Source organism: Sander lucioperca, chromosome 17, assembly GCF_008315115.2.
Source record: "Sander lucioperca isolate FBNREF2018 chromosome 17, SLUC_FBN_1.2, whole genome shotgun sequence".
Lineage (NCBI taxonomy): Eukaryota > Metazoa > Chordata > Actinopteri > Perciformes > Percidae > Sander > Sander lucioperca.
This window is the reverse complement of record NC_050189.1, coordinates 28,955,937-28,971,265: the sequence shown is the minus strand read 5'-3', so window position 1 is coordinate 28,971,265 and position 15,329 is coordinate 28,955,937. Positions and strand designations below refer to the sequence as shown.

At 39.8% G+C, this 15,329-nt stretch overlaps 2 protein-coding genes across 2 annotated transcripts; one reads left to right on the top strand and one right to left on the bottom strand.

The window, feature by feature from the left end:
- Positions 1 to 918: 918 nt before the first annotated feature.
- c17h11orf68 (chromosome 17 C11orf68 homolog) lies at positions 919 to 3,524 on the bottom strand. Its single transcript, XM_031279509.2, has 2 exons — positions 3,259 to 3,524; positions 919 to 2,118 (listed from the first exon to the last, which is right to left on the bottom strand). The coding sequence occupies exon 2, from the start codon at positions 2,084 to 2,086 to the stop codon at positions 1,343 to 1,345; it is 744 nt and encodes a 247-aa protein (XP_031135369.1). The 5' UTR covers positions 2,087 to 2,118; positions 3,259 to 3,524; the 3' UTR covers positions 919 to 1,342.
- A 263-nt stretch (positions 3,525 to 3,787) lies between these two features.
- drap1 (DR1-associated protein 1 (negative cofactor 2 alpha)) lies at positions 3,788 to 15,329 on the top strand. The gene is made up of 7 exons (XM_031279515.2): positions 3,788 to 4,128; positions 4,802 to 4,874; positions 5,357 to 5,450; positions 5,995 to 6,120; positions 8,600 to 8,690; positions 10,139 to 10,227; positions 13,841 to 15,329. Exons 1-7 carry the CDS (start codon positions 4,087 to 4,089, stop codon positions 14,007 to 14,009), a joined length of 684 nt encoding a protein of 227 aa, XP_031135375.1. The 5' UTR covers positions 3,788 to 4,086; the 3' UTR covers positions 14,010 to 15,329.

Below are 15,329 nucleotides of genomic sequence, written 5' to 3'. Positions count from 1 at the left end.
CGCTGGCAAAAAAAAATAAAATAGCCGACGCCGTGAATGCGTAAATCACAACGCTTATCAATATCTCTTCCCCATCAGTCAGGACCAAGATCTGACCATAATTACACTTGTGCTTTCCATAAACTGCCGTTGTTTTAGCCTATTATGTCAGTTGCAACCCTGGCAGCGGAAGCGATCGTGAGAGCAAATAAAAAAATATAAAAACATAATTCAAACCGACGTGCGGCATTGGCAACGCACGGCTCAACAAGCCCACAAACGTAATACGGCTTGTTGAGAACGTAATTCCCTCCACTGAAAATCTTTCATAACAGCTCTGGTCAGTGTTTTTGTGATTGTCACTCAGAAATGTACGTTTGGTCTGCCTTTTGATTTTTAAACAAAGTGGTAGGTGTTAATCAAGATGTGGAGGTAAGTCTATGCAAATGATGTCCATCGTCCTTGTAATTACATATCCCCGTGTATTACTTTGAAACTTTTTTGAATGTGTTGTGAAGGTCAGCAGTAACTGACTCTTACGCAGGTTCCTTTGTTGAGTCTCAACAAAATGTAGTAATGAACCAAATGAAGGTCTACATATAATTATCAAACAAGCAACATTTAGAAGTACATGCTTATAGCAGAGAAGCTCACACTCATGGAGCTGTATCATATCTCGTTTTTGTGTAATTTCCTCTGGTCTGTAATCAGTTTTTCTATAGTTATTTTATAGAATAATGGCTGCAGTTTAACTCATTTCAGACCTGTAAGTCAACTTGCTTTACTCTGTAGTAAAAGATGCTTTGAGATGAAAAGATGCCGTTTTATACTTGTGTGATGGAAGCAGATTATGCTATATGCCTTTTTGCTGTAATAAATGATTCATTCTGTCAAAAAAAATTCCAAAACACTTTTCTTGTCAATAAAAACCACAACATATTAAGATGGGTCTTCAAAAGTTGATTTTATTTGACAACTCTTAGCGTGGTTCAGTATAAACCACACACAAAAAAAATGAAGCCAAACAAATTCTTTGTTGGATGCAAATTTTCTTCTGTGCATACAAATCAAGGATTTCTTCAGCCACCCTGTCCATCAGGAACAGAACATCAAGAATACAAATACTCTTATGAATGCATTGTAATTAATAAAAAAAAAAAGTCACTTAGGAAATATTACAGCATGAGAATACAAAACTGAAATGAGATTTAGTGCTTTTATGCCAAAACGGAAGAACTTTGAAGTCAAATTTCAACCAGTTAACCTTTGAAACCACTTTAGCACAACATGGCTCGTGGCATCACCGCACCGAGTGCCTCTTCATTTACCCGTTCTGCAAAACTACCCTCTTGTTCTGACGGGCTTAAGTTACTTCAAGATTGGTGACTTTGTTGATAATGTGGGAACGCCGGGGCACAGACTCCAGGTCAAATTTGCTCTCATATATGGTTGGACCAAGTTTCCAGCGGTTGTTTCGGTAGATTCCCAGGTATGTGTACACGTCGGGCTTGTAGGTGAGAGGGCATTTGACTCCTGTGGCACGGATGATGGAGTCCAGCCTCAGAACCTCGCTCTCGTCAGTGAAGTTCTGGTTGTAGACACAGATGACCTGCTTGCCCTCTCCCTTTGGATTATGGGGACTGACTTTAGCGAGGGAGATCTTGCCATCCAGGGCTGCTCTGGCAACGCACTCCCAGGCGCGGTCCAACTTGAAACCAGAGTCCAAGTGCATCAGCCATTTGCCCGTGAGCACCCCGTGGTTCAGGGCCAGCTCCTTTACTGTCTGGAAGCTGACAGGCCGGCCGCTGGCCAACAGTTTCTCCCAGCTCTCCTGGAGACCCGTAACATCCCCAGTGCTGGGGCAGTGGTTCAGGCCCAGCACGGCGATCCAGCCCACAGGGCTAACACCATTTTCCTCATCACCGAATCTGTTCACTCGTGAGGGCCAGTTGCTCTCCAGCCAGGCATCGAACTCGGATCTGGGAGTTCTTCTCGAGTCAAACACAATCCAGGGGTCCATGTCTGCAGCCATGGCCTCGGCGGCGTAGGTCTCTGCGTTAAAGGGGGTCTCCACCGCGCCTTCTGCAGGGGGCCCTTCCTCCTCCATGATGCTGTCAGCGTGAGGCTACTGAACTTATCCTGTTGAAAGAAGGAAGGAGTTCTGCATTAAAGTGTGTACAGGGTTCAACAGTAAAGGTTGCCCAATGGCCCAGGGCAAGTAAAACACAACGTTAGGCAAGTAAATATAACAACCCACTTGCCCCGCCCATCGGAGAACGCTTGTTGCTTGTCTTTTAAAGTTTTTTTTTTTTTTCAAAAATGTAACGCTTTTTTGACGTTTTTGTTTAAGTTTTTTGATGCTTTTCCCCCGGAAGTTTGACATTTTTTCGATTCTTTTTAAAAAAGTAGAGGAGAGGGGAGGGGGCGAGTTACGCTATTTTTGACGGGTTTTTTTCCAAAAAAAAAAAACAATTTCTATAGGGGCCAGTAAAAATAGACTTCGGGGAAGTAGAATTGATTTTTAATTGCCCGACCGGACAGCGAGTTTTTTTTTTTTTTTTTTGCAGGATGGTAGGGGAAGACTCATGAATATTCGTTAGGGAACTCATCCCTGATTGGCTAACCCTGTTACCCTAACCATAACCAATCCCACTCCTCTTGCCTAAACATAACCAATCCCACCAGAGCAGGCAACGAGTACTAGCCATTCAGAGGGAGAGTAGGGCGGGTTCTTCCCCTACCATCCTGCAAAAAAAAATGTCGCGACCGGACAAGTGGAAAAACCTTCTTATATACTGTCTATGGGAAAACCCCTTAACGTTGAACCCTGAGTGTATTTAAACAAGGTGCAGCCTTCATGTTAGTCTGCATGGTCATTCCAAATCCAGGCGAAAGTGGACAAATGGGTCGTTTGCGGATGTTTACTAACGTGCAAGCCACATTAGCGACGCTTGTTCAATAACTAACGTTCGTCTACCAACGAATATTTTACAATAAAAAAGTTGCTATCCATGTCGTTTGTGCACGTTATCGTTTACAGTTGGCATGTCACTAACGCTAAACACGAAGAAAGCGCGCTTGCTTGCTTGCTTGGCTCCAGTTTAATTGTAGCGACTAGCTTTCGTTCATTTTCGTCTTCTTCACACATTTTGAGACAGTTATTTACAGCCAGCTGTTGATCACACCCACACCTGACGTTATAATATGCATACTTTGGCATGTGGACGATAGGAATAATCGCAAATTGATCTCAAACTACTGACGTTGAGACTTAGTTACCTGCAGATGTTGGGATTTCTTGTCCAGTGTTGTTTTTTCGCACAGCCTGACGGGAGGCCTGTTCTTTCTTCTTCTTCTTTTGGTCTGAATGGCGGATTCCAAACTGTTTGAAGTGCATACCGCCACCTACTGTACAGGAGTGTTAACAACACATCGTACCCACCAAGCCCATTCATACCGGTGCTTAGAGCGGCCAAAACTGACGTGATGAATTTTCACATTGCACAAATAAGCTGTATCAAAGAGCGACATAACAAACTCCATTCAAATGTCCGACAGTGTGACTGTAACGTTATTGCTTTGCCTATAGAATAATGCTAAATCTCGTAATAACGTTACCTAGGAAATTAAACTTGTTCTTTTGATAAATTCGACGCACACGGAGTAAATTCCGGCTGTAGAATGAGGTTCATTGTTTATTTGTGTAGCTAAGTTAACGTTCGTTTCTGCATTTAACGATTCTTAAATGTGCATATACCTTGAACCTCGGGGTGTGTATCCACAAATATACAAGCACGCATTAATAATTGGTTTGTTCTCATTTTCTGTAGTTATGAAGTGCAATAGTCTTACAATTATTAGATCAAAATTAACGTAATTTTCACATTATATTTCTGTAACGTTACAAAGTTGCTCCAATTTGACGGCGCTGTGACCCTGCGGAACCAAGCGGACCTGCTGACAACGAGTGACGACATGCTAACGAGTTAGCAGGGTAGCTATCGCTATCTTGTGTGTGCGCGGTGGAGGTGGTTTATATATGATATAGAATAATACTCTAGAAAATATCCCATTGTATTTTAGGTAAGCCACCCAAGTAATTAAATTATGCCCAGCAAAAAGAAGAAATACAACGCCAGATTCCCTCCGGTAAGTTTAAACTTCGCTGAACCGGTGTTGAGACTAGCAACGTTAGCAAGCTGTATGACGGAAAGCTAACTTGCCAAGCTAGCTTGACTGGTATTCGGCCTGTTTTGTAGCCGAGAGAGCTAACTTAACAAACGCAAGCCTTTTGCCTCTAAAATGTAAATTACAGTATTACCAATATACCAACCTCGTTGGTTTAAATTAATTGGCGAACTTACTTTGCATCCTAGTGTTTGCTATGGTACATTTAAAGCGTGCGAGATAAGTTAGTTAGCTAGCTAGCTAGCTAGCGAGTCCACCAATTATCGTTGTTTTTAGCATGCCAGGCTAAGGGAAGCTGAACGTTAAAAACAGCAAACCTGTTGTTTGTGGGTGCACATTTAGCGAACTTTTGAGGTTTTAACAGTGCACACGCCATAGTAAATCCGATCAACATAACGGGAATGAATGGTTTTTAAAAATGCATGCTATGAAGCTCCTCTTATGATACCGGCGACCGACGATTCAAAAATGTCTTGTAAGTTCAGCGTTACTGTATTTTGGTAACAAGTTAATTTGGTTAACGAGCGGTGGGTTTTGATACACATAAAGCTATCTTGAAGTCTATTGTGTCAATGTATTCACACGAATTCTCACTTGTACACACACACAAATGCTAAAGCTTTTCTACTTACAGGCAAGGATTAAGAAGATTATGCAGACAGATGAAGAAATAGGCAAAGTGGCTGCAGCAGTACCTGTTATCATTTGTATCCTTCCTGCCAAATATCTCCACTGTGCACAAGTTCCAAGGTTTCGACCATCTGTCTGTCTGTTTTGAATGCACAGAATGATGTTGAATTGATCTAAAATGTACCATTCATTAAGTCAAGGGACCTGAAACTAATGGCCTGACTGAAAGCTGAAACAATTGCTTGATTCGATCAACAGAAATCAAGAGTTTAGTTAGTTATCGTTAAAATCAGTGAAACCTTTGCTGGTTCAGGCTTCTCCAATATGGAGATTAGCCGCTTATGCTGAATGGGCATTTTGTATTGTTTGTTGACATTTTCTCGACTAATAATCAAAAAGTAATAATGACAGATGAATCATTAATAATAATAATACAAACAGCATTAGTCAACCCAAGCCTGACTCTGTGTACAAGTTGTGGATTGGCACTCTATCAGGTAGTATTTCAAATAAAGGACACAGACCTGCTGCATCATAATTTCCTTAGCCAAGACGTCAGCGAGAGCCCTGGAGCTTTTTTTGGAATCATTGCTTACAAAGGCCTGTCATGTCACCCAGTCTAGGAATGCAAAGACAATGACAACATCGCATCTGTAAGTTTTCTGTGTTTTTGTCTTGATAAGGACCCTGATCTGTATTGCACTGTGTTGGAGTTGGACTTGTGTGGGAGTCACACTCTGCTCCGTTCATTCTCACTGACATACCACGGATGTGAATTCAAGCAGCAGGATAATAAGAGGAAATCATATTAAAGTTGTCATTTGATTTTGGATACATGTAGCTGGAAAGGTTATATATTCATTTCCAGTTTAAAGCACCCTATTATACCGTTAGGTATATTGTGGTGAGTACTCCTGTGAGTGTTATTAGTTTCATAGTGATGCTGAGTGGATTTTCAGCACATGACCAAATCCCTTGTATCTGAAAGTACTTCTGTCTGTAAGTAAAACACAGGCGCCAGGAGAATCATACTGTGTCACAGACAGACTCACACAGATTCTGTATGTTGTTGAAATGACCATATCATCCCTATGTATCTTTATTTGTCTGTTTGATCTTAGGTCACGCATTTTTACTCAGAATGCACGCAAGTCTGCAGTGAACGCAATGTACTGATTTAAAATTGTGTGTCCACAGAAAGCAGTGTATTGAGCTGGAGCAACAGTTTGATTTCTTAAAGGACCTGGTGGCAACGGTGCCGGACATGCAGGGCGAGGGGGAAGAGAACCACACTGAGGGGGGAGGAGAAAAAGTCCCACGCAGGTATGTCTCTATCACACACACACACACACACACACCATGTATAGCACCATGACTACAAGGAATTAAAGAGTCAACACTTAAAAGTTGACTCTAGGAAACTCAGATCTGCAAGATCCTGTTCCACATAACGGCTAGTCCAGGATAATATGATGTGTGTCATGCAGCTATGTTTGACTCGTTAATCTGGTTTATAGTTTGATTAGTCCATTCAACACTTAGTCATTGCTGATAAGTGCATGCACCCACACTATTACATGGAAGAAATTAATCACTCAACAAGACGACAGTCCTTATATCGACACAAGCAAGGTTACCTTTGCCTTTTCCTGGAACAGCTGCTACTGTAAATTTAAATTAACTAAAGCTATATATATATATATATATATATATATATATACACACACACATACACATTTTCTTAATCACATGTTTTATCACATGATTAAAATTATATTATTTTGCATTTCAGAACAGTTTTTAAGTACATATTAACAATGGAAAGCAATTCTTACCAGTGTATCTTGATTGGGAATCAAATGAATGCAAAGAAAGTGACTTTATGAACTTGATTTTAAGATTTGTAATTATTTATTTACTGTAAACAAAAGAAAAATGTGTGAATCTGTCATTATTGCACAATTCCTCCAAGTACCGCAGCTATGTTTGACTCGTTAATCTGGTTTATAGTTTGATTAGTCCATTCAACACTTAGTCATTGCTGATAAGTGCATGCACCCACACTATTACATGGAAGAAATTAATCACTCAACAAGACGACAGTCCTTATATCGACACAAGCAAGGTTACCTTTGCCTTTTCCTGGAACAGCTGCTACTGTAAATTTAAATTGACTAAAGATATATATATATATATATATATATATATATATATAAACAGCAGTAATGAAATCCTGAATGGTGCTTTTTATTTTCCAAAACTCCCGGACGGCACGTATACGAGTCGAAAGCCATATGCACATTGTGTAAAGCCAAATAAAAATATCATCCAAGCACGTCAAGCTTGAGCTACCACCTACGGAGCTAAGCATAGTAGTACAGTTAACGGGATGCTACCAGCTAGCATGCTACCCACTCAGGCAAAGCACTATTTTGGAGAGTGCTACTTGGCGACCTGTGGATGAAACCAGATCCAAAAAAATGACTACAGCACTTGCGAAATGGGTGGCAACTAACTGCAGAACTGTCAGCATCGTAGAGGACTCGGGTCTTAAAGACGTACTACGGTTGACCGGTCTCGTTGCCGTCGAGGGGGACAGTAGTTTAGTTTTCACCCATACACAGTCTGTACCACACGGAGAAAGCAGCCAAACTGGAACAGCTGCAAGTGCTGCAAACGCTGTCTCATTAACTGGTGATCACTGGACGTCAGTGAGTAATCAACATTATTTAGGAGTTACTAAACACTATATTGACTCTGGTAAGGATAGGGATTTTTAGTGTTTTAGTTAGGTACTTGGAGGAATTGTGCAATAATGACCGCTTCACACATTTGTCTTTTGTTTACAGTAAATAAATAATTACAGATCTTAAAATCAAGTTCATAAAGTCACTTTCTTTGCATTCATTTGATTCCCAATCAAGATACCCTGGTAAGAATTGCTTTCCATTGTTAATATGTACTTAAAAACAGTTCTGAAATGCAAAATAATACAATTTTAATCATGTGATAAAATATGCGATTAATCACGCTTAACTATAGAAATTCAGTGAAAATCGAGATTAAAAAAAAATTAATCGTTTGACATTCCTAATGTATTGTGTGTGTGTGTGTGTGTGTGTGTGTATATATATATATATATATATATATATATATATATATATATATATATATATATATATATATACACACATACACATACACACACACACACACACACACACACACACACACACACACACACACAGTGCTGCTCATAAGTATTCATACCCATGGTCAAGGTCAAGTTGACTAAAAAGAGGGGGGAAAAAATCATTTTTTGGAAATTGATCTTGAATTTAACATAGGGGTATGTATAATTATGGCCCCTGTATTTTAAGGAAGAACATTTATTTATTTACAATACATTATTCATTCACAAAACAAATTGGTGTCCTTAAAAGGTCGGATCTTTCCTCATTTTTTAAATTAAGGCATTAAGATCATTTTCCAAAAGATGATTTTTTTATTCCTTTTTTTAGTCAACTGTATCATGGGTATGAATACTTATGAGCAGAACTATATATATATATATATATATATATATATATGTATATGTATGTATGTATGTATATATGTGTGTGTGTGTGTATATGTCTGTGTATATGTATATATGTGTGTGTATATGTATGTATATGTATATGTAAACTTAAAGTAAACTCTACCAGCAGTATTGGACACATTATTCCCTGCGTCAGAATTGTCTCTGTTTATCTAAATGATGCACGTAACGTTTTGTTCCTTTTTTGTTTCTCTCCCCCAGGGGTAGAAAACCAGGGTCTGGCCGCAAGAATGGGGGGGCTGGCTCCAAAGGCAAGGACAAGAAGTTGTCTGGCACAGAATCAGAGCAAGAGGTGGGAGTTTATTTGCCTGCACAGGCACATTTCTATCTACAGTTCTAAAGAGTTATATTTTCCTGAGCTCACAATGGGACATTTTGAGCCCAGAAAAATATTTTTTGAAAGCATGTACATTTTATTTTGAAAAGAAATTATGATCACACAAACAATAGTCTATATCCACGACCTTCCACTTCCGGGATTGTTCAAGTGCCGCCGGAAATTCCGCCGGATGTCCGTCTTTTCAGCCGGATGTCTGTCACCAAACTCTTTCTTTGCATTTGCGCGCTAACCTGCGGTGGATTTCTGAGGACTATGGTTAACTGCTCCTCAGATCTCTGCAGGGTAAATCCAGACAGCTAGCTAGACTACGGTGTTTCTCCTGGCTCAGAATGGGCCTTTGGGGGGGGACACATTAAGCAGGGGGGGTTTGGGGGGGGGGACACATTAAGCAGGGGGGGGTTTGGGGTTCCTCCCCCAGGAAATTTTGAGCGTAAAAGACTTCAATTCCTGCATTCTGATACATTTTTAAGCACCAATTTATTGTAAAACGGCTATATTTATGGCAAGGAAATAACAATATTCTGGTGGCAGGTAACAATTCAAAATACAAAATATAATGGAATGTCATTATATTCAGTATTCCAGTAAAGGGGCTTCCACATCCGGGACATGGGTCCGGATAGACTCCACTTGACCTCAAAGTCTTATGGTCACTTTTTCCCCCCAAAGAGCACGTTTTGCTCCCAAGTTGAAAAATGTAAGATTGACTTACATAATCTACTGCTTTTACTGCTAATTTGTACAATAATACAGTCATGTTATGAATACAAAAGGTTGTGAAGTGTAATGTTTTCTACATTACATTGATCAAAAGTTCAGTGATGTTGAGCCTACAGTGTAACGGACCACCACAGTTTGTGCATGCATGTGAACCGCCCGTCAGCAGCGGCTTCTCGCTACGCAGCTGGTCCCCGAGAGCAGCATGATCACCGGGAGAGTCCGGTACAGCCTGAACTCTGCGGAGAGCCCATTAGCGCTAGCTTCACAACGGAGCGTTCAGTTCCATTCAAAATGATGCAGTTTAGTGGTGTTATCAGCGCCAGCCGCATGTGTAAAATATATCAGCTGTGGATGAGAAGGAGGCTGGCTGCTGAAAGTCAGACGTTTTGGCGCTGGTGATTTTTCTTTGGCGCTGGCCATAAACCTCTTTTGGGGGGTGCCAAAACCTTCTCTATGCAGGAAAATCACTGGGCTATCTTTCCAATCTGAGTTTTCTGTTTGACTAAAACAAGCTTTGAACGTACACGTTCCACCAAAACAAGTTCCTTCCCGAAGCTATTTTCCCACGGCACGGCACTTAGCTCCGCCCCAATAATCTAATTGACCTCGCTACAGTTTCTAAATGATTTGTGTGTTGGAGGTAAGAAGGCTTACTGGTATGTCTCTTGTGATGGAAACAGGATGACTCTGAAGACAGCGAGACAGACGGGGACGAGGAGGACGGCTCTCAGTCAAGCACAAATCAGCAGGCTGCATCCAGGTTTCACAGGTATGACGTATAACGTTGTTGAATATCGCGATAACAATATTACTTGCAATTCGTAAAGAGATGTTAAAATGTTCTCAGTTCTGCATTTCTGCTGCTTTCAGTATTCTGCTAAAATACAACAACTTGCTTGTTGAATTTAAGACAAATGAAAGGAATTAATTTCCAACATTCTTTTATTGAACAAATTGAACATTGAATTGAATATGAAAGGCTCCACTAGAAAAAGAATGACAGTTACATTTTGAAGTGCAGTTTTCTGCTGATATTTTCTTTCAACTAACACAAAAAAAATCTGAGTGTCTTTCGCGACATGTCGCACCCTTTTGCAATGTGGTTATTGCGCCAGTAGATAACGCGATGATTAAAAAAACAATATATTTTGCAGCCCTGGTCCAGATCCACTCAAGACCGTTCCCAGTTCACAATGTGCGTCTCGAGTTGTTGTATTTGTCCTTTCAGGACGCATAGACAAGGGAGGGGATTAGGTTTGCTTTGTTGCATGTACATGCTGTCGTCGCTGTCCTGTGAAAACCACGTATCTCCAAAACCTCAACTTCAATTGAGCGGAGAAAAAAAGCCCTGTTTTCTGCTTTGTGACAATTCATTTAGCAGATAGGCCTTTTCAATTCATTTAAAAACATAACATCAGGGACACATTTGACAGGGTTTCCGTGGGGTCTTAAAAGGACTAAAATTAAAAAATTAAATTTTAGTCCTTTTAAAAAGTCTTAAGTTCGTAGTATTGTGTTCTAGGTCTTACATAATTTGAAACAGGTCTTAGTTTTCCTACGTCCACGCAACGCTATCTCTAATGCTCAGTTTTTTTATTAATTCCGTGGTGTTGTAGTTCTTTCTGTAGCTAGTCCAAATATAATTTCGCTGTATTACGACTACAAATGAGACCAACATGCTACTTATATAGCAGCCAATCAGCTTTCGTGTTCTTGGCGAGTCTCTCTCTGATTGTACCACAGACATGAAACTGATTTTATTCTTCAGCTATGAGAAAGTACAAGTTTAGCGATACTTGGCTTGATTAAACCTGACTTAAGGGCTTAGTTGATGTTGTGATAAAGGTCGTAAATATCATTCATAATGGTCTTAAAAAAGGTCTTTAAAAGTCCTAAATTTGTCTTGGTGAAACCTGTAGAAACTCTGATAAACTCCCGTAAAGTGTTCAATGTTGAATAAATGGATAAGACTAATAATTAGGAAATCAATCATGATATGAATAAACTGTAAAATACGGAAATTAATCAACAATTTGTGAAATGCTTAAAAAACGGTCAATCTGAAATTAAAAATGAACTCCTGCAAAACTGTTATAAAATAAGAAAAGATGGTATAATGTTTGATAATACTGGGTTGAGTTTTAATTGTTTCTTAAATTAGTTTAGAGTATTACAATCTTTATTAAGCAATGTTTCCAGGTCGCGCCTACTGACATTTTGGTATCACTTTCAACATGGCACACGTCTGAATGAAATGTCCTCAGATAAACTGCAGCAGTACAGAGAGGGCGATTTAAAGCACATTGTTTAGATCAATAATTAACTTCTCATGGAAGTATCATCCCCTATTCTCGAACCAAAAGGAAAAGTATTTTAATAAAGCACTAAACACTTTGTATGAGCCCAATTTACATTGTGAGGGCAAAAGAGTGAAAAGAGTTTTCAAAATATCCCAACCATAATCCAACCAGATTTCTTGTCCTTGATATATTTAACTTTTTAAACTGCAAAATAAGTTTTCAGATCCATCACTAGTGCAGCCTGTGAGAGAATAGAAAACATGTCATTGCAAGAAAATGCTAAATGCTATCAGTGTGTTCCATTTGTACTCGGAAGTCAGATTTTCCCAGGTCAAAGTTGGGAAACACGCCCCCTGACCTCGGATTTCCAAGCTCGGGAACTCGGACAACCCTCAGAGTACCCTGAGCTAAAAATCCAACATGGCTGCCCCGTGCAGTTGTGAAAGCTGTAGTAACATACAGATATAAGCACCTCTGTCTTATCTGTGCCTCACTAAGTCAGTCATACACACAGTCCTGTCCATCTTCTATCTGTGGACATGTTGCTACGCTGTTTGTACGCACAAAAAAACTAATGTAATGTGTTTGTCTATGAACTGGCATTGCTAACAATGGCTAACCTGGCTAGAGCTAATGATAACAATGAAAGCTCGACTTGTTAAATGGAACGCATATATGTGAGTTACAAAATAATAACTGTCAAAAGGCTGCTAAGATGACCATAAGCTACCCATCATACCAGACCAAGAAAGGTTCTATAGGCCAAACCTCTGAGTGGATTGAAGCGAGGAACAGTGCCTTTTTATTGCTTATCATCTCCACTTTCCATGTGTTATTTCTTCTTTTAAAATGTAAATAGTCTCACTTTATAGCAAATGGCAAATAATGCCAGATTTACACGATTAATAAGTTGTTTGTATGGCCACTGGAAGCCCACTGCTCCTATTAAGAATTAAAAAAAAAAAGGTGTGCCACCTGTTCAGATAGAGAAATCTGGTGGATTACCTTACAGCTGAAAACAGGGAGAGGGAGCTGTTCTCCCACTAGAAACAATGTTAAAAAAAAACCGTCTGATTTGTGCCAAATCCACACTTCTTTTGCATTCCCCACAGGTTTTAAGTATATAGTGTTGTTGACACTGGAAAAGGGGCAAAATATAGTATATGCAAGAAATAAAATCTATATGCTGTTGCTGCTGGACATGGAGCAGCCTCTCACTACTGGAAAAAACAAACAAACCGCAGCTTTGTAAACACTCCTAAAAAATAGCTGTTGGGTCCTTGAAAAAAATGTGTTATATTGGCAGTGACATTTTAAAGTTTGACTGACATGCACTTGCACACATATTGTATCATTTTCTGTTGGTATAAAATGAAATCTAGATATTATTTTGTATACTACATACTCTATATAATTAATACTAATGATAATAATAGCTTTACATAGTGCTTCACCACAAAAAAACCCGACAGAATGCTATAATCAATGTTTAATGAAAAATAAATAAAGGAAAGATGAATATCGAATGCATAACACGAGATGGAATGTAAAACCCAGTGAATAATAATGAAATAATATTTTCACTATTAGTGGTGGAGATTTGAATTACTAAGATGAAAACTCAGGACGTACTTTGCCTCGAGTGCACTCTCTACTACTCGGCACCCAGGTCTCTGAGGTCATAGATAAACACAACAGAAACTACGTTTCCCAGCAGACTCGGACTCACCACGGGTCTTGATAACGACCAAATGGCGCTGCACCCAAGCCGTTTTGGGCAGCCCCTACGCTGAATGAATGTCAAATCAATGGGAGCATCAAAACTTCACTACATTTGTGGACTTCTTTAGCAAGCCTTTTGAGTCATCTGCTCTAGCTTTTCCAATATTTGAGACCAAGCTATGGTAATAATAATGGTTAAAAATGTTGTATTATTATTTTTTCTTTATTAAAAAACGTCACAGTGTCACATTTGTTCCAAGGCTTGAGAGCTTTTAGCAGTAGCGACAGTGATAAAGAAATGATTTGGATTTGATTGACTCCCTAACACCTGGTTTTACACCTCTGCCCGTACCCCCACAGCTCAAACGCGCCCCCCCAGTACATGCACATGGGCAGCATGGCTCCCGCACAGCCCCAGGGCGGCATGGCCTTCGCCCCCCACCCCTCCATGATTAGCGTCGCACCACCTCCCCCCGCCCCCGAGCCGCACCGAAACGAGGACGACGACGACGAAGACTATGACTCCTAGCTCCCTCCTCCTCCGCCACTCACACACACACACACACACACACACACACACACACACACACACATACACTCTTTCAACATTATTTTCGGTTTCTTGAGTTGTTGTCGCTGCAGCTGCTCTGAGCAGAGGAGGGAAAGACTCTTCGGCGCAGCCTTCTGGCAGCAAAGCCCTGGAAGACACACCGCCGCAGGACACAGAAAACTGGTTGTATATTACATGTTTTTTTTTTTCTTTGTTTTTTTTTTTTTAAGGTTTTATTTTTATTGTAGAGAAGAATCCAAGAAGGATGTTTTTTAAAAAGTCAGTCGTTTTATTTTGACTATTAAAAATGGCAGTCGTCGCTGTGTATTGCCATGAGCTCCCGCAGACAGGATAGGTGTGGTTTGTGTTGCCTTGTAGCTTTTTCTTTTGGCACTTTTCTTTACTTCCTCAATCCTCTGTAGTAGAAATTATGAAGTGAACCAATTAGTCACTCAATGTTGGCTGTGGAAAAAAAAAAATCTATAAGTGGTAGTTAAAGCCTTATTATAGCCTTTGATGCTCATACACAGGCAAAAAAAACAACAACTGATGAGCTCAGGGCAACAGAAAAGTATTTGGAAGGTGATCAGCACTTGTGGAAGGGAAAGGAGGTCATTGTCTCACCCATGAAGTGTTTTATTACTATGTTATTGATTGGCTATGAAATACTGCTGTTAAGATGTGAGCCCTACTTCCCGGCTTTGTCACAACTTGCTCATCAGTCCAATTGTCAGGCTGTAACATAAACAAGGAAGCAGGTGTATTTTTACTATAGGTTAGCCAGCCACAGCTTTTTTGAATTATTTCTATTTTTAATTCACGTTTTTATCAAGAGAACTATGAAAAAGTCAACCATATCAGCAGGTTAACGATTAGTTTTTTTTTGTTGTTGTTGTTTTTCACGCTGTCAGAGGTTAGGCGCACTGGCAGTTGGACCTTGGACGTTATTTTATTTTGATTTACGACCATTAAATTTCCCCTGAATTGCCAATCAGAAGAATACTGTGACTCTTGGACCATAACTTTGTTTTTAAAGTTGTTTATCTCCTTTGTCCTCTCGTTTCGATTCTGGCCACCCCTCCAATTTTGAGCAACTTTCTCCTTTATCTTTAACACCCCCCTTCCCCCCCCTTTTAGATTGTTTTAAATGTATCCAATTCAAAACAGAGATGGGGCTCCCATTTATGTGTCAGTCTTAGTATGAAATGTTTCCAAATGGGCAGTTGAAGTTGACACTGTATTGTAAACTTTTAACATTCTTTTTATTTTGTATGGGTGAAATAAAGTTCATATTTCAAT

Coding starts and splice junctions, on each gene's coding strand:
- c17h11orf68 (XM_031279509.2), bottom strand. CDS start 2,086: ATGGAGGAGGAAGGGCCCCCTGCAGAAGGCGCGGTGGAGACCCCCTTT.
- drap1 (XM_031279515.2), top strand. CDS start 4,087: ATGCCCAGCAAAAAGAAGAAATACAACGCCAGATTCCCTCCG. Junction 4,129..4,801: donor ACAACGCCAGATTCCCTCCG/GTAAGTTTAAAC, acceptor TTCTACTTACAG/GCAAGGATTAAGAAGATTAT. Junction 10,228..13,840: donor GCTGCATCCAGGTTTCACAG/GTATGACGTATA, acceptor GTACCCCCACAG/CTCAAACGCGCCCCCCCAGT.